Source organism: Bombus bifarius, unplaced genomic scaffold (assembly GCF_011952205.1).
Source record: "Bombus bifarius isolate JDL3187 unplaced genomic scaffold, Bbif_JDL3187 scf7180000008006, whole genome shotgun sequence".
NCBI classification, from domain to species: domain Eukaryota; kingdom Metazoa; phylum Arthropoda; class Insecta; order Hymenoptera; family Apidae; genus Bombus; species Bombus bifarius.
The window spans coordinates 544217-571859 of record NW_022884384.1 but is presented as its reverse complement, the minus strand read 5'-3'; the positions used below and the strand labels follow the sequence as shown (position 1 = coordinate 571859).

General features: G+C 37.0%; 3 protein-coding genes across 9 annotated transcripts in view; 2 read left to right on the top strand and 1 right to left on the bottom strand.

Moving 5' to 3' along the window:
- LOC117206352 (neprilysin-2) overlaps nucleotides 1–20300 on the bottom strand; it is a 38685-nt gene extending 18385 nt beyond the window's left edge. Inside the window, exons 1-2 of one of the 4 annotated variants that reach the window (XM_033445608.1) lie at nucleotides 20087–20300; nucleotides 17488–17999 (exon numbers count right to left, since the gene is read on the bottom strand). In XM_033445608.1, coding sequence (XP_033301499.1) covers nucleotides 17488–17633 — 146 coding nt within the window. In that variant the 5' untranslated portion in view covers nucleotides 17634–17999; nucleotides 20087–20300. Of the gene's footprint in view, nucleotides 1–3599; nucleotides 3975–17487; nucleotides 18000–20086 lie in introns of those variants that run through there. The other 3 variants (XM_033445610.1, XM_033445609.1, XM_033445611.1) reach the window with 3 other exon arrangements.
- Nucleotides 19864–23178, top strand: LOC117206354 (DNA-directed RNA polymerase II subunit Rpb4-like). 2 transcript variants are annotated; one of them, XM_033445614.1, is made up of 3 exons: nucleotides 19864–20056; nucleotides 20375–20598; nucleotides 20780–22323. In XM_033445614.1, the coding sequence occupies exons 2-3, from the start codon at nucleotides 20535–20537 to the stop codon at nucleotides 22156–22158; spliced, it is 1443 nt and encodes a 480-aa protein (XP_033301505.1). In that variant the 5' UTR covers nucleotides 19864–20056; nucleotides 20375–20534; the 3' UTR covers nucleotides 22159–22323. The 2 variants fall into 2 exon arrangements, with proteins under 2 accessions (XP_033301505.1, XP_033301506.1); XM_033445615.1 differs by lacking the exons at nucleotides 19864–20056; nucleotides 20780–22323 and adding exons at nucleotides 22635–22815; nucleotides 22937–23178 and having other exon boundaries at nucleotides 20438–20598.
- A 4194-nt stretch (nucleotides 23179–27372) lies between these two features.
- The window catches only part of LOC117206424, a 138222-nt gene continuing 137951 nt past the window's right edge, over nucleotides 27373–27643 (top strand). For 2 of the 3 annotated variants that reach the window (XM_033445755.1, XM_033445757.1), the window contains exon 1: nucleotides 27373–27614. The gene's annotated coding sequence lies outside the window, so the exon portion shown is untranslated. Of the gene's footprint in view, nucleotides 27624–27643 lie in introns of all 3 variants that reach the window. The other variant, XM_033445756.1, reaches the window with a different exon arrangement.

Here is a 27643-nt window from a genome sequence, read left to right as displayed (position 1 = left end):
TCATTTCACAGCTTGAGAAAATAACATGCAAGAAAAGCGATTAAATGTAACAATAACATTCTTTGTTATAAGCGAACGAGATGTATAATTGCAGAACATCGTGAGTTTACTTAGTTAGTGGAAAGTTGATCTACGATAGAAAAGAAACCATTGGTATTATCTTTAACATATCGTCGATAGTTTATTTTCCAGATAAAAATCTATTTCTAGGTAGTCTATGGATGTAAGATTTAACAGATTTTATATAGCAGAAGCTTTTGCTTGATACGAGCGAATAAAATAGGAAGAGGAGGAAACGGTACTCGTTTAGATCACAAGCGCAGAAATTGATTTTGCACCTCGTTCGTTTCACAATCGCGCAACGTATTGTATTCGCTTCCATTTACCGGTTCACGGGAAATTTCATCGAAACAAAGATCGTTATTATCGTTTGAATTATCGTTATCCCATTTATCGACCGTGAAACCACGCGGAATCAATAAAGGAGAGAGGCGACTGTGCGATCGTCGGAGAAGCGACGCAAGGTTGTCGCGATTGTTTGCAAAAATGATTTAGAAGGTGACCTCGCGAAGGACCTGGAAAAAGAAACCGAGTCGGTGTATCGGAAACATGGCGTCGAGGAAGCGATAAGGTTGGTCGCGTGAAATCAAGCTTAAAATTCAAAACGACGCGACGTTGGAAAGTGCGAGCTATTTTCCACGTAGATTTCTCTGGACGATCGACCATTTGAAATGTTTAAAATTCGTTTCATGCGTACACGGTGGCTGCGAGGTACAAGAAACGTATCTTTAAATTCTATGCAAATAAATAGAAATACAACATTATTCTCTGCAATTAATTGAACGTACGCGTAAGCACTTCCTTATATGCTCGCAGTTGTGTTCATTCGTGAAAAACCGGCCAGTGAAATAATACTATAACCGTATAACGGTATAATTTATGCAAGCGGAATAAAAAGGTAACGTTAAAACACGTATGTAGGCAAAGTAACTTATATATCGTTTTGTCGACAGACGTATATTTCGAGTAACAAAGATTCTCATTTAAAGATCGCGATCGATTCTATAGAGTTTGACCAAATTTGTTCTGATCTTCGAACGAACGTTGTGATAATTAATTAACGGATCGATCGTTTTCCGATCATCGCAATATAATACACGATATAACATAATAGCGTGAAACTGACTGCGAAGAACTTTCACCGTGACTCGAGCGTAAGGCACGATCACAACGATCGATGTGTCTTCGATGCTGGGTACGTTCACCGCACGTTTCCTCGTCTCGAAATGCATGTCGCGTTTGCAAAAACTCGGGCGCAAAACATTTTCGATGCAATCGATTACCGAAGTGGCTGATCGCAGTCGTGCGTCACCATCGGCATTCACATTATAACCAGCTGTGAACACGAGAGTTCGATCAAGACCGTGTCGATGTCCCGCGACAAACAAAATGGTCGTGCTAAGAAAACCTTTCAACCGTATAACATCGAAGCGTCTTAATAAAGTTTTCAAATCCTATTGTACAATTATACAACGATCCGTTGATCTGCGTGACTCTCGTTATGAAAAGTGACGGATGATCGTCTAGTTTAATTCTGCTGCATATTTTTCCATCGTTTTCGAACGAATCGTATTTTTCTAGCGTTGGAAAATTTAGTAAATTCGATGAAAGCGCGAAAGAACGGAGAACAGTTATCGATAGACGAGTTCCGATCGTACGTTAAAGATATTTTGAAAACATGGAAATTTGTTTTCTATTGAAACTATAGCGAGATCGAGGCATGGAAAGTTTGAATATCGCGATAGGATTCGTCAGAAGCTTAAGAACGTCTTTCCACTCTGCGATAAAATCGTTAGTAATGTCTTACTAATTGGTTTCGTCGAGTAGGAAGTAAATTGGAATTAGTGACGTTACTTCGATGTCTCGAACGAATCGTCCAAGTTTCTCGTCGTGTAGCGACGAACCGGTAGATACAATATCGAACGATGATTCGATTACAAGCGTAATCAATGCACGGTTTTTGACGAAGTATGACTGGCAAGTAAACGTGCTACGAGTTGCAAAATCTTCGAAGAGAAAATCTCGAGGAAATTCTATAAAAAGAACGTATTAGGTCGACGGTTGGAACAAAAGGAACCTAATCGATAAACGATACAATCGTAAACGTTAAGTGGTTTGCACAACCTCGAAATTCTTTGAGTGAAATCGAACGACCCGATGGTTGGACTTGCGGGCGAATTTTAAGGGGCTTTCGAAAACGTTGCGGTTACAATAACGACGTAACATCAACGCCTGGCTGGTGTGTTTTATCACCGAGAATCCCAGCCTGCATTGAAATCACGAGATCTCTCTCGAAGAGAAGGAACGATGATTCATAAGACGTTAGATTTATATATAAACAATTTAATTTTACCGAGCCATATGAAACACTGTCGAAGATATCGACTGCTAAATCGTTAAGAAACGAAAGATATCGTCGAATTAACGATTATTCGTGCCTTTTAGCGTATTCGTGGCTTGTTAGCGCGTTACGTTTCGTTACGATAGTTATCTTCTTTCGTCACGATTATGAACATTTACCAGGCTCAACGAAGATTCTACCGGATAAAGAATTCCTCTTCCTCTTCGAACGAACGAAGGTTTAACGAGTTACGTGGCTTGTTTGGAATATCGTGCTTCGAAATAAAAAGAAACAGGTCTATTGTATTTACGACAGACGATAATGCATCTAACAGTTTTGGAAACATTTTTGATAAATAATATGGAGCGTTATTTTTAAATCGATATAATACCGAATCGTAAATGTACGTCACGATAAGTTTCTATCTCGGCGCCAAATTCGCAGCCAAATAAACAGAGCGATGGCTCCGCGTTTAAAGGAAACAAAACACTCGTCGGTTCTTTGTTTTCTTTTCTTTAATTTTAATGAACCTCCTGTCGAGCCAATGTATACTCAATTTATGGACATTCATACGGTTATTTGAGAAGTCGGTTAAGTTTATCGTTGCTGGAAACGTCTCTACACAAATTCGCCGTGTTATAGCTGAACAATAGCCAATGTGCATTTGCAATGATAATAAACCAAGCAAACGATTACTTTAACTACCTCCACATATCCTTATCAACGATAACACTCTTTCATCCGCCAAAACAAGATAATTTTTCGCTATAATCTAACGTCGCGAGGTTCTACCAAGGTGACTAGTTTTTAACGAGATTATGTAACTCTGTCAAAACAACAATACGAAAAGCAAAGAAAAATAGAGATCTTATAGACGGTACGATCATTCTGATCGAAACGAAGCTAAAACCAGGAAAACACAACGATGTGACAAAATCAGATTATCGTGATTATAAACGATATCGTGAAACGAGACTACTTTCCCGAAGATAAATTTCTATCCTAAAGATAAATCATCAAATAAAATGTTCATGTTATGGATCGTCGTACATGAAAAAATCATAACATCGTCGCAAACTCTATGGTAATGTCTACGCTGTGCATACGATTTCTCTTGGAATCCACAAGAGTCGATTCCGCCAATTTTCTCATGCACCGTTAGCCAACTTTCATGCGATAGTAAACGAATGAAACTCACTTAATGACAGTCTGCTTCATGCTGTTTGTCATTCTGTCCTCTCTTCGGTTTCTCTAAAGTTTCTTCTTCTTGTTTGCTTCTATCGAAACTTTTTCACTGACACATTACTACACGCACTCTTTCTTTGATCCTTTCGAATAGCCCTCACTATCAATTTCTTTTCTCTCTCTCTCTCTCTCTCTCTCTTTCTTTCTTTCTCTCTGTAAAACGACGCGATTCTCGCGGATCCCGGAAATCGAAGATCCTTCGTCTCGAGATGTTCCTTTTCTGTTATTTATCGATGATTCGTCCTCACGATACTTCTTTCCTTTCCTCTGGGGGCCGGATATGAATCGGTTTGGGCTGTTAGCGCCAGACTGAAGGAGCACGCGCATCTCTCCTCGTATTTAAACGCCCTCTCCCTACCTCTCTCGCCCTCTCTTTCTCGTTCCCATTCGGCGGCTCCGCGTTTCGATACTCTCCTTTTCCTTTTTCCGTACTCCCGCAAGTATCCTGGCCAATTTGCCGAAAATCTGCGACTCGATCGCGAATTATATCGGTGTGCATGTATAATTTTAGATGTAGATCACTTTAACCTGTTGACCGAGCAAGTCGAGTTAACTCGTCGCTCGAGTTGCTAACTTTTTGGAAATAATATCTTCACCGAGGGATTCTCCAAGTCTTTTTACACTGGCTATAGGAAGTATATCGTAGATATCCTTATTTTACAACGAAGCGTTCTTTTTTTTTATCAGGTTCTACGTTTCATTTATTATTTTTCATAGTGTCGAAGTTTCGCAGTCGTACGAAGGCACTGTGTTATTACGCGACACAGAAGTATTAATTCGAAGTAACTTCGGTCATTAGAAATTTCATCGATTTTCTTCTTCTCTTAACGGTACGAGAGCGCGGTGATGTATTTGAGTACGGAATATTGAAAAACTGGCTTGTGTTCGTCGTATTATTTCTTTGAACTTTACTCTGTTTGACGATATATTATTTTTATACGTTTCATTTGATTTTCTTTTCATTTTCCCGTTATATTTTATCAGTTTAATTATTTTTGGACTATCAGAAATTCGTTTGATCTTCGTTAAAACGAAGCGTTGAATATTTGCACGTGTTCGAATCTAAAATTGAGATATAAAGTATTTCACATTTAATACCTTTATAAACATATAGATCAATGATTTTCAAGATGCCGGGAAATTTATGTTATATAGTTCATTAAATACTTTAGAAATTCGTAATTAACTTTTTATCTCTCAACGATTATATGAGAAATTAAACGCTGATAAATTATTGTCTATTTTTGTAATGTCTATTTTTCATTTTATAATTCTAAAGCGTTTGTAAGAACAATTGGACGAAGTTTGATTCTTTTCCGATGTTATAAAGCCGTCTAAGCGTTTCGTGCCTTTGTAGATTCCTCCTTTTTTTTTCTTTTTGTTCTGACGCTCGTCCTCTGCACGGAACGATGATACTATGCACGTCAATGATTTCCGAAACATCGGAAAAATTGTTCTCTTCCTCTACATGACCGACACTGAGATTACCGTGCATCACGGAAACATTTATTTTGTGCCGATGAACGTCAATGAGTAACGTGCACATGGTCGCACGCCAAAGCTTCAAACGGAATACCAGGATTACGAACTTCGATTCAAATTGATTTATCAAAATCTTTCGTATCGTTAATATTTTCAATAGAACGATTATTGATAGTCTCTTACGCTAATTTATTTTGATAGCAGTATCGTATCGCAAATATCGAACGTTTTAATCCTCGAATTCGTCAACTTTTTAATCGAGACATCTTGCGTATATGAATTCAGAATCAAACTTATTTCCTTCTGCTTCCTCATCAAGAAAGATGAGGTTTAATTCGCTAACAAGGTAATTGCAATTTCTGTCGTTTTACGATACACTAGTCAGCTTGATACAAAGGCATGTATTCCATTCCTATGAATTCGTTAGCGAAAACGATTGTCAAACCATGAATTGTATACGCGAGATTAAAATAGGGGACTAGTTCGAACTGGTTGCGAGAACAATACACGAACGGTATATAATCCATTAGCTTAAATTAAATCGCGTAGCAAACGCGTCAATCGCGAATGAAAAACGGATAACGCTCGTGAAATAAGCTTTATTAAGTAGTTAGTAAAAAATGCTGGTTTTATCAAACCAACCGCATTCTACTATATTCTTGGCATGTTCGACTCGATACAACAGGTAGATAGCTAGTCGCATATTTCCCAAAATAATACCGCGACGATACAACGAACGATATTTTTTCAAGAAACACCATCAAATCTTATAATCGTGACTTTTATCTTCTAATTTGAAAAACGATGATTCGAACGAACGATTCCTATTAGAAGAGTACGACAGGTTTAAAATAGTCACTTATAAACTGTTTAAAATACACCCACGCGGGAGATCTCCTCGGCCCGTTCGATTACTCGTACAGCGTCGTTTATTTCGAGAGGGAATCGATTTCTTTGAAAAAGTTACGGTTTATGGAGTGGCGTCTCCGACGAGATTCATTTGTTAGCGTCTACCGTCTGACTAGGTGGGAAGCGCGAGTGCGTAAGTTTGGCCGAGTTTCCGAAAGTTATAGAGACCGACGTTGGTCTTCTAGCTTCGTGCTTCAAAACTATTGCGCGCAAACTTTAAAACTACTGTCCCAGAAACGGCTGCGGAACTCTGTAGGGCTTCAACCTACATAGGGTGAACATACAATCGCAGGTCGTTCCATTCTACGCGTTAGGCTGTATTTCATTCGACGATCGGACAACTGAAATACTCGACCGGCGGTTAAGTAACGTGATACCTTTTAGCAATTGCGAGCTCTTTACGGCGTGACTTTTTCGCGTCAAACGGTAAATATTTAACTTTCTCCCGTCGTCATTTTCCGTTATGTCGTTTGATAACGAATCCGTTCGGAGCCGAATTTCTTTTACGTGTTTGCGTAAAGAAGACATAACGTTCGTATATTTATCGTCGGGTATACGCAACATCGAGCGTGAAAGGGTTATTTTGTCGACTATATTAAACCATGTTTAAACAGTATGTAAATACAGTCGATGTACTTAGTATATTGAGGGAATAATTAAAGAAGGCAAACGAGTAAGTTTCCCTTAGTAATTAGCTACCGGCAACCGAATAATTATCCTATTATTCGCTAATCGATCGTACAAATACATCTTTTTGAATTTACCTTCATATGTCTATATAGAGGCAAAGTTTCGTTCAACTTGTACATTATTTTCCATCGATAGAAGTAATGTCCCGTGTTTCCTGATCTATGACCCGAAGCTGATTTGGGACAATGCAGGTTCACACCGTGTCAATCCCGATACGAGCAACGAAAAATCGCGAATAAATAGCCGGCCATTGTAGACCGAATTTAGTCCAACGATTATCATACGGTCATGCAAGTCAAATAGATTCCGGGTAACTCTTGTTTCTTTTGCCTCCTGCTGCACTGTTCTTCGTGAACGGAAAGCCTAAATATATATAGGTAGTTTCTTGGAATCGTTTTTTTTTTTTTTATGAAATCTGTTTTACTCACTGTTACGAAGAATCCTGATTGAACTGACCTAAGATATTTTTCAGAAATTGGTTCGTTTTTAAGCGTATTTGATTATTGCTATCCTTTACTTACGAATCGTATTAGAGAATCAGTCGCGTCTCGGAAAATCATCAACGCGACAAATTGCGATGAACCTGATTCAACATCTCTAAGACACTTTTTTCTAAACATTTGTTCGTAAGATTGTAAGTCATGCTATAGAAAATTACCAATATCCTTCCGCCATGGAACGCATCGAACACACCGAGGAGCCACGTGCGGTGCTCGTCGGTGAGGTTTATAACGAGGTCGTAAATTCGTATTAAGCGAGCAATCGCATTTAGAATTGTTAGTTTATTTCGCATTCGATAGTGAAGAATACGTCGTAAACTCGGTGTCTCCAAAGTCCACGCTTTCAAACCATATCGCCACGGTACAAGTTTCCGAGGTTTCTGACCTGCAGGAGTATCGAGACCTTCTCGGAAAAGCGAACGCCTCGCGTCAGTTCGGATACCATCCCATTCTTACCAGGAGAAGGCGCGTCAAGGGCGCATGGAAGAGCGATCGTGACATTCAGGACACCGTTGATTGAAAAACTAATTTTTACAACAGCCACTCAGCGTGTGTCGTGAACGAACTTGAGAGTTCGGATAGTACGAGCAGGACGTGCATATTGTACACATTCGATGTACACGTTCGAGCCATCATTCGGTATAGACATTTTCTAACGTTCAATCAGTATACGTATTCTGTCGATCAGCTCAAACATCATAGTACAAACAACCAAATACACACGTTATATACTGTACTTTATGTACTGTACTCGTTTTTTGCACATCGTTTTTTACCAAGGTACAAATTGCTTGCTGCTATTGCGTTTAAAACGAGTGTAAACTTTGGTTTCTCTTACCTAATCATACCCATAGTATAACCATAGTTACATCGGCACACAATGTTCGCGTCCAAGTCGACGAACTACCGGAGACAGACGAGTCCGTTCAAATACGACGAATCGACGAACCCAGCGCAAGACTGATAAAAGATGCTTTTCAGAAATTCCTTCTCTTTTACCTTCGTAAGCTATTACCATAGTCCACTTTCGAATAATTTTTTAAGATGCTTTCCTTTTTGTTTAATTGCGGACGATTTACTTGCAACGTTGTAAATTATGTCTTGAAAAACGATTCGCTGCATTATGAACCGCTCTCGAGAGAATAATCGCTCTGAAAAGTGAATTTCAAGCGTTTAAACAGCACCATGGTGAATCTCTACCTCGATTACTCGTTTCTTGTGCGATGCACGCAGATGTCATTAGCGAAAATCAGACTGAAGCGCGTCGAGAAACCAACTTATGTATTTATGTATTTATGCTTGTTAAAAAATTATAAAAAACGATTATCGTACGATAATCTAATTGCTTGAAGATGATAATGAAGTGAGCATTATGAGAATATCGATTCTCCTAACTATAAAATTATCTTCTTTTTGACAAGTACGATAAACAACTGCAATTTTCAACGATTTACAGTCTGGTGTTTTAAAAATATGTATCGTCGGATTGTTACGCGAAATATTTATCAAGTTTCGTAGATAACTCGACCAGTTAGCGCGGTTTCGTTCCCACGTGAATACCTGCTGTTCTATCCGACCTTCACCTTCTTTTCCCGATTCGTAGAAACTGCTCTTTACGACGTGGAACGCTTGATGCAGCCTCTGCAAGTTACGCTATCATCTGCTACAATAGCACTAAATCATGTTCAAAGGAATATTTTAACGTCTACATTAACCTGAATTGCTCGTTCTACTCGCGGTCTTTAATAAAGGTTGTCCCATAAAAGAAAGACAAATATTGATCTTGTAGATTTCACTGTCGCACAACGTCAACGATAATTATCGTTTGTGGCACACGAGCTTCTAGCTTTCCAACGGATAACCAAATTACTTAATTCAACACGGTTAATTACGTGTTCGATGAATGTACGTAAGTCCTAGAAAAGATCGAAAAATTCAACGTAACATCTCCTTATTTTAATCCGCTATTATATTGCATACTATGCAGTTTACTACTATCTTTTAACCATATTACATATATGATATTTTTACCCACTACCAGCTACCCACGATTCCGTAATCCATCGAAATATCCTATCGACGCACTATTTTATAATTCGATGAAACGTTGTACCAACTGCATGACCGATTACGTTGTTGCTCGATGGCGATCGTACCGCTATCCTCGACAGAAAACGCAGCATCGTCGCGATAACTGGCTTCGATGCAGAGCTCTGGCGATAATAAGCTTTTATTTCGAGCAATTCGTTGATTAGCTTATCGATCGCTCTCGCGGTACCATTCGAAACAATAGCTAAGGTCGATCCCGTTATACATTTCACGTTGTGTTGGTTGTCGCGAAATCGCGGGATCTCGCAGCAAGCCACTATGCAGTTCGATATCACGATTTGAGACGCCTGACGAGCCGAGGACGAAGAAATCCAACTGGAGTAAGGTCGGTGAACCGCGATCCAAGAAGTGTGTCGACGTTAATTAAAGAAATCCCATCGATTATTGGTTGACACTTAGAGTTAACAGCTCGAGCGCGGAGAGAAAAAAAAAGACGTTTGATCACGTTTACCCATCAAAGGGAGGAGAAACTGCAGTTGACTACAGTTGATAGATAAAGGATCTCATTTACCTAAGATTCCGATTGGACGGTTTTATTTGATCTTTCCTTTGACATAGTTATGATAATTGCGTTAGAGGAACGTGGCTTAAGTTTCAGGTTTATGACGATGTTTCAGGTTTGTGAATTTCGATATTTCTTGCTACGTATTGTGTTTCCAGAGTTTATCGATCTTTATCTCGCCCCTGTAACCGATAGAATTAATTTTGCATTTTCAAATTGAATATTTTGCGCTATTTCAGATTTAAAATGATCACGTTGATCGTTTTGCCTTATTATAGTTTAACTTCTTAAGAGCTAACGTTCCGTTAATGCAAGATTTCATTCGTCTATAACGTTTTTTGATCGACTTATGTTTTTCGTTTAAATTATATAGTCCCTTGACGTTGTGAATTTTCAAGATTTAACTCGATATCTTTCGCGTTTTATATTTCTTCCTTCGTCTAATCTCTATGATTTTATAAACTTGGAAAAAATTCAAGAATATTTATGACATTGTGACGAACTTAGGATCCTGGCAAGATCACGGGCCTCTGGAAAGGAAAGTTCCAACCAGCAGACCGAACATATGGCTGGTCGAAGATCGAGGATACCGTTACTGTGACGTTAAAACGACTGCGATGTCAGGGAAATCTAAATTATCACAAAAACCATCCATTGGAAAAGATGTTGCAGGAAAGATTTATCCGCTATATATGTACCGTCTCGATGGTTTTGCTCGCGATCTTCGTGCGAAAGCCTATCCTTATAATCCTGTTTTCTATCGAGCGGCGTCGTGTTTGCGATCAACTGCGTAATAACTGTGACATTATGATATTCGCGAGGTCGAATATATAGCAAATAAAAACATTATTTTTGCCAATGCAAATATGCCGAAGGAACTAATAACAATAACAAATAAACGAGTTGAAAGGCTAAAGAATAATAAAACACAAATTCATATACGGTGTATATAATCCGTGCGAAGCATAAAAATTCCTACGTTATGGTTCATACTGTGTTCATATGTAGCGTATCTTGGAAAAACTAGAAAGAAAATTCTATTACACAACAAACCTACACAACTGAACTGCGATGTTGACGAAACGCGACGCATTATTGAGACACACTACAGAAACACGATCGAAACTCGTTATTCTTCGTCGCAAGCTTCGTCGCAAACTTTAAAATTGTAAGAAAGACGAACAGATGGAACGAAAGTTGCGTATAATAATCCAGATAATAGGTAACATACACGATATCTGTACGATCCGAGTCGGATGATCATTACAAAAACGGGATTGTCCATCATTTTCCGACTATCGATCGAAATTGTTTACGCCCGAGTTTACGCCCCGGCCTGAATTTCTCGGCCGATGCATAGTACGAACGTGTGAACCGGCTAAGGAACGCCCGAACGCGTGAATTTGCATTTACCTGGCGATCGACAGGAAGCATCGAATGCTGCGATTCTCAAGAAAAGCCTGAAACTCGAGAGATACAGTTATACCGTTGCACCTGACTCCACGCGTACGTGGCATGAGATCCTAGAAAATGAAAAGTCGAGTTGGTTTCGCGCAATGTAATTAGCTGTAGGATACGCGAAGTCGATCAGGAGTTCGTGTTGATAACAGGAAGCGGTTCATTCAACGGTGACTTGTTGCGTAACATTTACGAGGCAAAAGACTCGGCTTGCTTAGGAGTGTTAACCGACGTTCTACTTTTAACCACGTTCTATCGACTGACAATCTCGAAAAGTCCGCGTAAATCCCGCCATACGGAGGATCTCTGTCAGTGGTTTGAAACGTTTAATGGTCGAAATACCATCGAGCCTTCGTGAGCATGCATAATTAACGCTCGTTATGACGTTGAACCGATACATCGGTAGCTCGTGAGCAAAGTGTCGTTTGGAGTGGTCGAACCGCTACGTTCGATATCGTTCGTGTCATCTGAACGAGAGTTCGGATGAGATTAAACCATCTCTTAATTGGTTTCAGTCGTATGAGAATAACGATTTTTAATCGAAGGACTAAACTGAACATCGTAGAAACTGATTCGGGGGACAAGCCTAACGTATCATCGGAATTTTCGTTTAATCTAACGTACTATGTTGTACCATTTTGGCGAAATAATTATTTTTGCATCATCGTTCATATCAGAACCTGTCTTGAATTGGGATAAGTCGAATCGGGTCAATTACGCCCGTCTGGATTATCATAGATAGTCTGGTTTACGTATACCGAGATACGCATACAGAAACGTAACGTAAACTGATGTTACTAGGAGTGGCTTCACAACAACGTACCAGCCAAAGTTTATCGAGGTTATCCCGTTAGGCTCAGGTCGCAGTGACCGTTTTATCAAAGATCGGCCGCACGTATCCTTCTTTCCATCGAAACTACTCGCTTCACCTTGTAGATCGTTAAACTTCTAAATAACGATACATCGTGTTGCAAGAAATTGATCCATTCCTTCCATTCGTAGGTGGTGGCCATTTGAATATCAAAGTTACGGGGAAGAAGTCTGTTGCTGACCTTTATGGCTTGGTGTTTCTTCTATTCTAAGAACGAAAAGATCTAAATCCGAAACTCGATGATACATTCTTATCGCTTCCTGAAGTTACTGTTATCTTTTATTTCATTTATTTCCTAATATCAGTTAGAGTCGACAGGTTCTTGCACATTTTATAATATCAAATTTATATCAAAAGTCCAAAATAATAACAACGACAAAGGCGATGTCGTATTGGGATTCCGTTCGAATGGAAAAGGAATAGAAGCGCGAAAGATCTTTATATCCATGCAAATCCGAATACAGATAATCAAGTGCCAGTCTAAAAAGAAGAGATACGAGTGCTTCATCGTGAAACTAATTTTAAACCTGTCTCATTTCGGTGTCAGTGGCATACAGAATCGATGACGAATGGCAACCGGTTCTGCCTGATATTTCATTGGCTGGAAAATTAATAACGTATCACCATCTAGATTTTCGCGCGATTTTCTTAAAATATTCGAATTAGGCATCTACTCGTAGATTAATCAACTTTCCAAGAAAAATCGAGATTTTTTCCAATGGATATGTTGCTGGCAAAACGATACAGCAGAAATGTTTTCGCGACAAACGAATCCAATTACCAAGTTTAATGAGCAGAAAACTCATACTTTAAAAAAAGAGATTAACACATCCGACGCATGTTGTGAAATATCCTGAATAATATTGTATATGTATGTGTCTAGGATATATTTTATGGAAAGCGGATATTCCAACGATACTAAAGCGATCGAGTGCAATAAGAAACAACGAGACGATAACTTCGGGTATATTAATTAGAAAAAAAACTCTATAATATTCGATAAATTACTGTTTCACATCTGTCTACGGTGATTCGTTAGCTCGAACGCCAATGTTGTACGATGATTCAATACGATTTAATTAATTATCAGCAGCCACGGTGTACGAGTGATGCGTAAGAGAAACTAAAGTTTACACTCTTTTAAATGCCATAGTAGAAGGGAACTTTTACTTTCATGAAAAACATGTGTAATCGAGTACGACACATAGTACGTGTGTCGTAGTCTGTACTACGTATACCGTTTGAATGTTAGAACACATCTACGACTGATTGAAGGCTCGATTGTGTATACCGATGGAAAGCTACAATACGCACGTTCCGTTCGGACTGTCCGAGCTTTCAAGTTTGTTCAGGACACACGGTGATTGGCTTTTGTCAAAAATTACTTTTTCAATCAACGGCGTCCTGAATGTCACGACCGCTATTCCATGCGCCCTTGACGCGCCTCCTGCTGATAAGTGTGGGGTGGTATCCGAATTGACGCGAGACGTTCGGTTCTGAAAAGGTGGCGATACTCCTGCAGGTCAGAAACCTCGGAAACTTATACCGTCACCATATGGTTTTAAAGCATAGACTCTGGAGACACCGAGTTTACAACACATCTCTGGCTATCGAGTAGCAAAGGTAAAGTAAACTAACAATTCTAAATGCAACTGACCATGCTCCTGTCACGTCCCGCGCGCGCACGCGCCGTAACGTAGACTAAAACTACCAATAGCGCGAATGAGCGTTCCAATTTGAAATTTAAATAAATTTTAACAATTTGTATAGATCGGCAACACAACCAAAACGAGCCAAACAAAACGTAACACTCCCCTAACAAGTTTGAAGATTCCGAACGGAACAATAATCGTTTTTACGATAAGATATGATCCATTCTGTTAAAACCGATGCAGATTTATCTTCAATTATGTTCCTATAATGCAATTTCCATACTTATCCAACGCAATAAGTCGTAATTATCAGAAATTACACGAGTGAAAGTCAGCTCACCTATTCCACCCACTTGCGAACTGTGTATCGATGCTTTTCGAGAGGTTTCGCTCGAGACAATGGAAACTCGCAGAGGAGAGGAACGAATTATTCTAACGATCGTTTCCGTTCGCGATAACGAGTCCTCTTTATTCTAAACATTATCTATATCCATAGGAGGCAGTCAGTTGTAAAAACTCGATGGTCGTCAGAGCTACCTGAACGTCGACAAATAAGGAACAATTCATTTGCAGCTTAACAAGCCTATTTAACACGATCAAAGGATTCTCGATTTGTCTCACTTTTGCAGTCTCGCAAGCGTTAGCTTCGGTATTGGCTCGCTTGTTGCTTATGTAACTCGCAATTTGCGTTTAGAAGCGCGTAATTTCGTCGTCCAAGCGCAGAAACAGGATTTGCCACCAAGAATCCACCGTGAACCATGCCACGCCACGCTACGCTACACCATACCACGTTACTCTGCTCGACAACGCGATGAATATTCATTCGTGTCTCCGCTGTCTAATAATCATGCACGACTGCTACACGGATGCCATTCTACGATTGAAGGCTGTTTACGAAGCAATCGGACGATCGGACGCAAACTCAAGATTGGATGCAAAATGTTCGAAGATTCGTTTCTACGCGATCGTTTACCATAGTTTAATTCTACTCATCGTATATCATTATACGTATCTAGCTGTGATAATTAGAAAGAAAACTATTACGATAATTACGATTGAAATAAATCTTATCAAGAATAAGCAAGCGATGCTTTTCAATGGTATCGTACAGGATCATCGTTTCGCATTTGCATACGAAAGAACTTGTCGCTGAGCCCGCCCGCCTGTTATCTTCGTTGCATTTAAATGAGACTGTTTCCGATGATCGATCAGAAAACTGTTGGCAAATCATTCGTGGAAATGTTCCTTTTTCTTCTTTTACTGTCAATTTAAAAGCGTGAATCATCGTAAGAGTCAACAAAGGGAAACGGATTGAAAAGGAAGAAATGGAAGCAGAAGTTTGGCGATGTGTCAAGAAGATGTTTTAAGAAGGAAGCGGTTCTTTGTTCATTTTGGCGATGCTGTTTTCAAATTGGAAGAACGCTATGGCAACAATTTGCGGTAATTTCTTTCTTAGACAGCACATGGTACACCTTAACCTTTTGTTTCTTTAACTGTTTCTAGCTGTAGCAACACTGTATCACCGAAGAATCGAAGCTACAGTTGAAACGAAGCCCTTTTACAAAAATTCTTAACAGGTCATCGACTCACAATCGCTATAATTTGAATATCTCGAGTGATATTTCTCTAAAATATTACAAAATTATTCTCATTAAAGTATTTCATGAAAAAAAGCTAAACGAATAAACTTTTAACTATGGAATATCGGGCACGACATGGTTTGTCGCAAATGATTAATACAAAATTTACATGTATTTTTTGTTGATCGACGGAAGCGAAGATGTACAGTATCGTAAACCAAGTCGTAAAGTGCAAGTTGCACCGTTCGCCTTCGAACGCACTGGTTGCTTCTGTATGTATGTTGGTTGTTCCGTTATATAGAAATGCCGAAGGCGATGCTAATGAGGTAAATCGAAGTCACAAATGCCGTAAAAGGTCCGATAACCCTTTCGAAAACGGTGTCTTTTTTTCTTCTTTTCTTTCGTTCGATTGGGGAAGAATACGGCGCGAAAGAAAATAAATCCGAACTCTGCTCGTGTAAAAAAGATATCCGATCGTATGTAGGCAACCCTAAATCTCTACCATACAGATTCAATTCCTGTGAACGACTGGAAATTTACTGTCAGCCGGTAACGGCATCTTCGTGCTCGTATACGGAATTCCCAGCGAAGAAACGAAGAATCACTTTGACGACTGACATTAATTTCCTGAAAATCGCAGTTAATTTTTTAATGATCCTGTGCATTATTCGTTAACTAGCCTGTGGCGTATAGATTTTCATTGGATCGTTAAATGTTTTGGTTTTATTACATTTGGTTCTATTACTTGGTCATGTACTCTTAGACTATTAGACAAATAGCTAACTATGAACATGTATAGGAATTTTATTTGTTAGTTTATTTAACGTTCAAAGTCTGTCTAAAATAGGTACTGTGGGATAGATTTATGGCTACTGGCTGCAACAGGTGAAGCTAATTGATTCTGCTGCATCTTTTGCATCATTTTCGATCCAAACTGATCGTTATTTATCGTTAAACGATCTTTTATTTGATATACGTAGGCGATCGTCTGTTTTAATTTCACGTAAAGTTGCCTCGCAACGTTACGAGTCTTTTTGTTTTTTTTTTTTACCAGATGTGGGATTGAAAGATAGAAATTCGAAAATTATAGCAAGTAGAGCGCAGAAGAAAAAGAGAGATTTGCTCCTTGTCAAAATCTATATATGTAACATTATCAATATTTTTCCTGCTTTTAAACTAATCTCAATATCGTATAATCTACATATTTTCTTTTTTGTGTTTTTTTTTATGAAAAATAGAGAAAATAGAAATCCTTATCGTTCTGGTAGCTTTAAAAGAAGCAAATGCTCCTGTTTCATTTCTCATGTCGGAACGGTGTAAAAATAACGGGAAGTTCTGGAAACAATAACATATTTTTCACCGTTGATCACTGTTGTCTGACGTTTCATTTATCCATGAAAGTATCATCCGTTTTTACATGCACATGTACGTAGTTCGAAATAGAAACTTTACGTTCGATCTCCGTTAGTCGCTAACAGTATGTTATTAAACGAGTATTCTAAAATAATATTACCATATTTCTCTCACAGAATTAATTCTTTCTTATGAAAGCTGTCGCGCGAGAGTTGTTAAATCGACGAGTTTTTTTTTTTTCGTTATAATGCTTACGAGATGAAAGAAGCGTTAGAATGGACTCTACGAAGAAAATATAAGGATCGATAAAAAGTAACGAAACGAACTTTCTAGGGACCTATCAAACAAGAAATACATACGTTTACGTTATTTTCTTCTTTGAAACCGTCTTCAGAATAAATAAAACGAGTGAATTCGTCGATATCATTTGTTTTTTCTTTCTTATATATCTTCTAGGTTATAGGCAATGTATTCAAGTATTATTTAATACTCTAACCATTATAAAAGAACCCGATCAAATAATACTCGATCTAATTTTACGTAAAATTGAAAGAAAGGATAGGAAAGAAAAAAATAAAGCATATTTCATAGTTGATTCGGTCTACACGCGGATATATCTTTAATCGAGAAATTGAATTCCCTCGTTAACTTAAAGCCAATGTATCTTTATATCTTCTTCGACTATTTTACAATTTGCCTCGTTATATTTTCACTGATTCGATAAAGGGAACGTACCTATCTATAGTAGTCATTTTGTAAACGTTGTCGAAGATGTTTCCTCGGTCCGATCGAACGCTTTCTTCTTTGACGTTATCACCGTCATCGTGAGTACGGAAATGTAGCGTTCTTGCGTTGGAAAAGTCTGGTTGCTCGGGATTCATGATTCGTTCGTCAAGAGATCATCCAAGTCACGAATATGAGAAACACAGCGCGGTCACGTGAAAAAAAAAAAAAAAAGGAAACAAAAGAGAAACACGCTTCAGCGTATTTGAGTCAGTCCATCGAGGACTCTCAATACATATTCGATCGTTGTACCACGATATGGACGCGTTGTCCGTGTTTGGAAACAGTTTCAGTCCTTGTCGTAGCCGGACGATCGTCTTAAATTACGCACGCGTTCTATACACGGTGTTATTCGTGACGATGTTCCTTTTGTTGCGTGACATTGCCATAGATATCGCCATATGGGGATTTTCATTCGGTGTGTATTTCACGTGCAAATTCATCTTCGTCAAACTTCTCTTCGCCTGCAAGAGAATCGAGCGCAATGTAGGAAGCTGTCGCTAAAGATCGATGTTTACGCAACCGTTACGATAATAACCGTTGGTGGAACGATTCCTATTTTCAGATATCTACAGAGATCATGCCAATTAATCTTGTTCCAAGACGAACTACTTTTTCCCAACACGCCTCCACTTTTTTATTTTTGTTACGCGCGCGCAATAAATTTTCAGATACGTCGAATTATTTTTAATATCTCGTAAATGTCCTGACAAGATTTATAATAAATTAGTTTATGATTGGCGATAATTAGGAATTAATTGCCGTATCGCACCATTATTTTCATATGTAAAATGAAATGAAGAGTACTATAATCAGTAAGGCACACGATAGCTTTTGTAGATCTGTATTTTTCTCGACACATGAGACGTATAATATGTCTCATCCGAATATAAAACACGTGTTTAAATGATATAGTACGTTGGCTATTGTCGTATTGGAATTCGCAAAATGTTACAATAGTTGAAACGATTCCCGTTATTCGATGGTAGAATGAAAATTTCCCAGACGGTGAATACTTTCCTCTGGGAAGAAAAGAATAGAATATTATACGAAGCGATAAGATTTTTGATTTGGCTCGATCGGTTGACTCGTAAAAATTTTAATGAAACCGGTTTCCACGCCTAGCAGGTCACAATAAACGCGCGATATGAATCTTTTTGGCTTATTACGAGGGCTGAAAACAAGTTATTATCCCGAATGAAATCCCTTACGGAAGGTATGAAGGCCAAGGTTTAGTGTCTTTTCAATAATCCTGACGTAAATCGACCAAAAAATTATGGTTGTAAACGGAAGATAATGGTCTTCCTTCTCATTGCGTGAATATTATGTAATCCAAATTGAAAACTATGGAATGAATATGTCAATTGTACATTGCTTTTTTTCCTGGAACAATAAATTAAATATTGAAAGTAAAAAAAAAAAAAAAGAAAACAGATTCAATAAATTTTCTCAAACTTTTCTGGATTTAATAAATTAAATTTCTATATTCCATAGATTTAGTAGATTAAAAGCTTTGAAAACGTTTTTTTAGATATTTTTTATACTTCTCAATAAATCACAAGATTATGTCTATTTCAATAAATTATAAAATTATATATGACAACTATTTTTAATTTCAAGTTACAGTATCGAGAATTCTCATACACCGCTTTCACGAGACTGTTGCCAATATTTGCATAGTGACTCTATTATTATCCGCGAGTGACTTATTATTATTCTTTTGCAAACTATACGTCCCGATAGAGAGTTCAACATGTGGACGTATTCTTAAATGTGTCCACGTTACATGACAAGCATCGTTTGTTTTATAAAAGATAACGTAGGCGAACTCGTTCGTACACCTGGCTTCCTTTGTCTAGTATTTTTCGTATATTTTATAGTTTTATTTCGCGTATTTCTTAGAATGATACTAAATAACGTTTGTATATTTATTTCGATAAATATTTTTTAACACTATATTTCTAATACATTTTGTACCTTATTTGCTTTTTTATGTATCAGACCACCTCGACTTGAAACATTGGATTACATACAACAAAATATTTTTCTGATTTTAGATAAACTCACGCATTGAAGAAGTAACAAAATAAGTACGGAGATCTACAAGTAAGATAAACTAATTCGGACACAAACAGTGTGATATCACTGTACTTTTATAAGAAAGATAAAATTACTCACAATTTATTCTATGGAACCGCAGTTACGTCAGTCATAATTATATACAACAAAATTTTCTTGAGAAACTTATCCTTCGTAAGACAGTGAGATATGTATCGAGTTACCTGAGCCAAAAAGATATTTAGTTTCGTGGTTTGTTACGTTCGCTCAGTTCGAGGGCATTATATCTGTGTAACTAACACGTACGCGTGTCTAACTGATTTGAAAGATAGTATACTACGCATGTTAATTATTTCGATGTCAAATTGTTTAATTCCGTATTCGGAAAACATACAATTTTACTTGAGACCTTCACGATTTTATACATTCAGGTTATGTTCGTAATTCAACCGCCGTTTTCAAGGTTCGATACGTTCTTAAATAACATACATACCTAATGTATTTGGAAAATAAATGCTCATCGTTTTCAACGTTTCTCATTCAATGTGACAAAGCTGACATATATCTTTGACGTTCTTTTTAATCTTGTTTATTAACTAATTAAAACACTATTTCGATTTCCATATTACGCGGGACGTTAAAAATGTTAAATTATTTTAGAAACTTAAATTCTGCACACTTCACGTAGTCAACTGATTTAAGCGTTACATTTAAAATAGCGGCGCTAGAATACAAAAGATTAAAAGATTTACCGATCAAGTATATATATACATGGTTCTAGAACTGCCATCTGGTGAGCGAAACGAGTACTTACAACTCCAGCTAATTGGCACAAGATCATTTGTGAGTAGCCATTTGTTAGTAGCATAGTACACGTTTAAGAAGTGACTCTTTTTGAGCACTGTAGAGAATTAATATAACTAATATATTAATATAACAATATGACTAATCCAAATTTAACTGATATGACAGAGGAAGATGCGGCGGACTTGCAATTTCCGAAAGGTATGTTTATTTTTTCTTTTATTTAGCAAGAAGAGACGGAGACAATACTGTCTGTTTCTAACCTATAATCATATGATGTTTGTCAATGTTTTTTCCGATAACAATTAACATTTTACGTTGTACCGTGTAAAAATAATGTTTAATTGCGGCATGGCCTAAAGTAACGATTATCCTCTTTCAGACTGCTCATCGAGTAGAACAGAAAAGATCGAGCATAACGTAGAACTCGACGCGTCAGTCGTGAACGATGAAATCATTACTTCAGACCCAATATGCCGCGTATGCAAATCCGCATTGACAGAGCCGTATATTCGTTGTGCTGTGTGTGATAGTATGGAATTGTGTCCCTCTTGTTTCTCCAATGGATCAGAAATTAGCAATCACAGAAACGATCACGACTATATCATCATAAAGAATGAATTTCCCTTGATCAATGGAAGCGGTTGGACAGCGAAACAAGAATTAGAATGTTTAGATGTTTTACAGGAGTGTGGTTTTGGTAATTGGGTTGACATGGCCAGACGAATACAAGGGAAATCGACGGAAGAATGTAAAAATCATTATCTTCAATATTATATCGATAATCAGGCTTTGGCAGGATTGCCAAAAATGAAAGAAACAAAAGCTAGTTTGGTTGGTTGTGAACCTATTCCTTATCTATATAAATTGCAAGATTTAGAAGAACCTCCTCGGTTTGCACCTAATACTCTTAATTGTAAACTTTTGGCTGGATACAATGCAGCAAGATCAGATTTTGAAGTCAATTTTGATAATCATGCAGAATTATTAATTTCTGCCTTGAACTATGATGAATTTGATATAAGTGATAATAATTATGAATTAGGAAAAGAATTACAAGTAGCTATAGTACAAGCATATAATAACAGACTGAAAGAACGTATGAGGAGAAGAAAAATTATACGTAATCATGGACTGATAGCATTTAGAAGGACTATATCTTGGATACAGAGATACGAATGTACAATAACTAGAGCACTTGCAGAAAGATTACTAATTTTTATGCAATTATTAGGAGGTATAGAGTTCGATTATTTCATGGAAGGCTTACATAGAGCGGGAGAACTTAAAAATTATCTTAATAAGTTATTTGAATTCCGCAATAACGGTTTGGAACACTTTCATAGTGTTCCAATATTTCAAAAGTTAAGCAAACTTAGACAAGAAAATGAAAAGGAAAGGAAACAATACTTGAATAATCCTGAATATAGCTGGAAGACTATATTACCTGGTTGCAATATTAATTTTAGTAATTCCATATCGAGTACAATCGCACAACGAAAAACGGCGCCGCCACTTGCAATTCAAGGTCTTCCAGGATATGAGAAATTAACTTCAGCCGAAAAGGAGCTTTGTTCAATTACGCGTATAGTACCTACTAATTACCTCGATTTCAAACAAATTTTAATAGCAGAAAATAAAAAAGCTGGTTATCTTAGATTGGCACAAGCTAGGGTTTTGCTTAAAATTGACGTAAATAAAACACGAAAAATATACGATTTTCTTACGGAAAAGGGATATATAAATAAACCAAATCAATGATATACAGTTCGTTAATCTAGTAAAAATGCAAAATATTTATATATTATAGTTCGTGGATACTGCCAGAATTGTGATATTACATATTAAGACTTATAATTAAGAATTTCAAGTAAGAGTTGTAAAAGATCGACTGAAAATAATAAAGTAAGCATATAAATTAAAATATATAAAATATATTATAATAATTTATATATAAAATATATATATAACAAATTTAAATTATACATATAAGAATAAGCAACATACAAATATGTAAATTTATATATAATGTTTTGTGCTATATTTATATTATATAATAAATGTATCTTTTTTGCAAAATATGATTAATAAAATTTTATTAAAAATTTGTGATTAGTAATGTTCAATCAAAAATGTACCCACGAGTGACTTAAAGAAAATAAAGTAAGTTTTAAGTAAATTGCGTAAACGATACTGTCTGATTAATAAAAGCTCTATGTGTAATTTTTTTTTTTTAGAATTTGAAAATGCAGAGACCTTGTTAATTTCGGAAGTGTTGATGTTGTTGGAGCACAGGAAAGCGCAAAATGAGTCAGCCGAGGAGGAACAGGAATTTTCTGAAGTTTTTATGAAGAGTTTAACTTATACGAACAGATTTCGTCGGTTTAAAAATAAAGAAACCATTGCTGCTGTAAGAAAGTAAGTACCTTTACAAAACTGACGTCTTAAGCATAAATACCTAAGACAAAAATTTACTTCCTTAAATTATCCTGTTTAATAAAAAATATTCACAGTAAGTTATAAAATTTGTATTGTTTAGTTTACTTATGCAGAAGAAGCTTCATAAATTTGAACTAGCTTCGCTCGCAAATCTTTGTCCGGAAACGCCAGAAGAGGCAAAGGCTTTGATACCCAGTTTAGAAGGACGATTAGAGGATGAGGAACTTCGGACAATATTAGAAGACATACAAACGAAACGATCTCTTCAATATTAGAATGTAGTTTAAAGTGTGCGTTTCACTGTGATCATTTTATATAGCTCAAAATAAAAATTTTCTAATAGCTATGTTATTAATTTCCAAATTGAGTTTTTTTTATTTATAATATTCTTTATTTATAATGTCATGAGTGAATAAGATTGTATGAATGTACCTTAAGAGCACAAATAGTTTCTTATATCAGGCAGGATGTAATTACAAATGGAGATAAAATAAAAAAGATTTATTTATAACAGATATAGATATATCGAAGCTTTAATCATGTATGTAATTATATATTGAAAAAATTGATCTACATAAAGGTATGAAAGTATAACATTTAAATATTTATGAATTTTATTTTTATTTAATTCCAATAATATACGGTAACTAATTATGTAATTTGACAGCTAAACGAATCCCTTGAGACGAACCAGCTAATCTTACTAACAGCTTACTACTAACCGTGTATTACCATTGGATAATTACATACAGTTGACTGCACGCAAGAATGGATCCTCATTATCACTACACTGCGTCGTTGAACGAACCCTCGATCGAACTTCCTTTTGATGCTCGTTTCGCGGAATAATATACGCGATAAGAATCTAGGACGGTGCTATATAATTTGTTACTTTATATCACATGAAAATGATACATTGGTTTTTTCAAATTTATTTTTTCAATATTAATTTTCCCTTTCTTTTTAATAGTTTAATGCCAATATATTAGAAGGACAGAAAATTATTACGAGTGATTGTGAAACGACTTGAAAGAAAATTCCTCGATAATCCTCCTGAATCCGTGTTATTAGTAATTGCACGTATAGGTTATTAACAATATCCAAACTACTATTACAGAAAAGATGGAAAGACAAATCGCAAAATTGCGATTGCAGGTATGTAAGTATATACATCGACGCCTGTTGCATTACTACGCTATGTAGTCATAGCATAAAGTTCACAGAACCTAGGCGACATATCGATGTCCTTAGATCCATGTTTGGACATGTTTACAGGTTCTCCTGTTACTCATTGTTGAATGTAATATGATTGAAAATACGTGCTAGTAATTGTTTTATTCATGGTATTGGTGAATTTTTTAAGAAGAAATTCCAAACTGACGAAAATTAATCGAAAAGTGAGAAAGCGAAGAAGGTAAGGCAGAAATCTATGCCACGGACGTTTCTTTCGCACGGTAGTATGGAACAAGACGCCATCTTCATTGTATGTATACATGGTGGTTGGTAACTGGCGGTACAAGCGGAAAGGGGGTGATTCTACGGGAAAAAAGAAGTCGAAAATATAGAATAAAAATTTTTCGTTTGAGGCTTTGTTTTCGAAAAAATCGACTTTGAATTTTCGCTCGGTACGCGTGCACTTTATCGCGTCTCGTTATAACGGATCTCACTGTAGATCGTTGTCTCGATTTACGTTATTTTTTTAATTTTTAAAATTTTTAAATTTTTAAATTTTTAAATTTTTAAATTTTCAAATTTTCAAATTTTTAAATTTTCAAATTTTTAAATTTTCAAATTTTTAAATTTTCAAATTTTTAAATTTTTAAATTTTTATTCTATATTTTCGACTTCTTTTTTCGCGTAGAATCATCCCCTTTCCGCTTGTACCACCAGTTACCAACCACCCTGTTTATTTAATTCTCCCCATTTTCTCTTGATAAAATAGAGAGGCAGGACATATTCAAACAAAAATAAATACATATTTTTATCCTGTAAAACGTAAAATTTTATGAAAACGGCCATCGTATTATCTCGCTATTGAAAATTTAACATCTACGATTATTGTAAAAATGACTTACAAGTTTATGAATAAGAAATGTAGCAAATAAAACGCTACGTTTGTGAGGGTTTATTGATCAATTGCGTGTTTGGCGCGCGTCTACGAGCATGTAATTTTCCACCGTTTTCCATGTTCCCATCTTCCCATTCGAAAAAACAAGGCAATCGAATTATTTGCTTTCGACTGTTTCCTTTATCCATCCTTTTGATCATTATCGAAATAAGAACTGCTATATTTAGTGACTTTCTTGATTCCATACACATTTATGATCTACCTACTCTATACATTGTCCTTTACATACATTTACCTTAATCGCGTGTGTGCTATTGAGAAGAGCGACTTCGCCATAGGCGGCACGCGATAATCGGTTCTTCGATTACTCCCACGAAGGAACCTTTTAAGATAATTATGATGGTCGTTAATCGTTTGTAAATTCATAGAAAATATTGCTTGGTTTATAGCGCGAGTCTTTCCAATACGTGCGGAAGTAGGAAGATAGCAAAATCGGACTGATTTGGGAAGGAGCATTATCTCAAAGATTACCGACTATCCGTGCAGGATAGCTCGACGGAAAGATTATCTCCGTATCCTACTTTATGGGTATTGGTGATAGTTGACCAACAGCCAAGAATACACACAAGGAACGGTAAATAATAATTGAAAATGTAATAACTGAACCCGGCCTAACCGCTTAAGATCGAAATATATGAATATCCTCGTATAAGATAATGACTGCTAAATAATATTATACTTTATAGGCCATAAGAAGTTCGTAGCCGGCATTCAACGAATCGTAAAATATCACACAAGGCAGGTTTTAATCACGAGAGTCGATACTATTTTACTGTATTATCTTCGTTGCTTTTCGACTCTAAGTAGCTAGGTATAAAGAAAACTTTAATAAGGATATTACGAAAAATTGTACAAGCAGTTCAAACGTAATAAGATAGCTCTAGTTGACTCAAGAAAATATAGAACATCGTAAAGGGTATATTGGAAACATTGCATCGTTGGCACGGGAATCATAAGGGAGTTAGTCGCAGTAGGTGGAAATAATTGTAAGGTATATCCTCTGTACAACTTACACCTCGTTCAATTTCTTCTACTAACCCTTTCGATGCTTCCTCGCTAGTTCCTCTAGAACGATGCAGTTTTCTAGAAATTGTCTGGTAAACGAGGCTCCTGGAATAGCTGTGTTCTCGAGAGCAGTAGCTAGAACAGAGTTACTAAAACCCTCGATAAGGCTGTGTACAGCCTACCGGCCAATCGATGGAATTAATTTGCATAATGTATACATGCGAAAGTGTATGTTCCACAATGCCCTCCGATACTGTTGTTACCTTTATCCGACGATATCGAAGGAGACTGGGAGGATTCACGCCGCGTTTGTGCGCGATGCAATTAAAATTCTTGATAGGATTTTTGTGGTACGATGAAAGCGTGACCGTTTAATGGCAAGCACGTATATATCGCACTTTTAACGAGCAAGGGAAACACATTGATGGAATCGCAATAACAGCTCTGCGTCGATTAACCGTATCATTAAACGCTCACGGAATGTATCTATCCACTGGTTCGTATTGCGCATTAATATTTATTTATAAATTTTTCTCCGGAGGTTAAATGAATTTGTAATGCTATTGCGATTCACAGTTTATTTGCATCATACGATATGTTAAGTAAGTAGTGTACGATTTGAAGGCTTCACTTTGTTCTGTATTCATCTAATTTTCGTTCAAAGTTACAGCGGAATGCCGGTATTTCTCGGTGTATCTTCTGATTCGCTTTGTTCTCGTACTTTTTAGGCACTCGTAGCAAAAACTGTAATCTAATTCGATAAGATGCATTGTAATAAATGACGTATAAGGGTTTTACAACCTTACCGATGTAACGAAGTTGACATTTTGATCACTGGTAATTCTTATCAACTATCGACGACCGAACAATGTAATTGAACCTTTGGCATTCATTTTATAGAAATATGTTTGTCTTCGTTATGTAATGGAATTGCAAGTGCACGTTGCAAGCAAAAAAAGACATTTTATACCTCTTAAATCATACGATATATGAGAAATGCAATAGATAAGAGTATTACCGAATAAAATCGTAACAAGTAGAAATACGCGGTACGTTGTACATCGTTTCTTTGTTTTCGAATTGTGACGAGGCGGACATGGAAATCGGTAAACATTTCGGTACGAGAATCCAGATTTCGAATGGCAGGTATATTTTCGTAGCATTATTCTTCGAACTGTGGAAAAAAAATAAAACTGAAATTGCTATCATTTCTGTAAATATGGATCGCGGTGCATCGGCCCTGCAAGGTAATTTACAATCGAGCGAGGGCGCGAGTTTCGTTCGCGGTTGGTCGGGCGTCGTGGTTGGTTCGGTTACGGAGCCCGAGCGCGACCGATCGCTACCGAAGACTGCCGAACGCGCGAAGCGCCAGCGCCGAGCCAGAACAGAGCGCTAGGGTCAAAATATATTCAGTATATTCTAAACAAGCGCGCGACGTGCTGACACGTTTTGTTTGTGCGCGCGAACTCGTGTCTCGCCGAACGAAACGCTAAAATATCAACGGTGACTTTGTACCAGTGTTACGATTACTTAAAATCAGTGCGTACGAAATCAGTTTGAAATTAGTTCGTGATCTCTCGACGAATCGAATGACATTCGCGTGTTAATTTGGCGGTAGAAGATACGAGAGGAGAGACTGCCAACTGTGAGTCCGGTATTATACGCGCTCGCGAT

What these genes read in the sequence shown, in the direction of transcription:
- LOC117206354 (XM_033445614.1), top strand. Translation starts at nt 20,535, where the DNA reads ATGACTAATCCAAATTTAACTGATATGACAGAGGAAGATGCGGCGGAC. An exon ending in GGACTTGCAATTTCCGAAAG is followed by an intron (nt 20,599 to 20,779) that starts GTATGTTTATTT and finishes ATCCTCTTTCAG; the next exon opens with ACTGCTCATCGAGTAGAACA.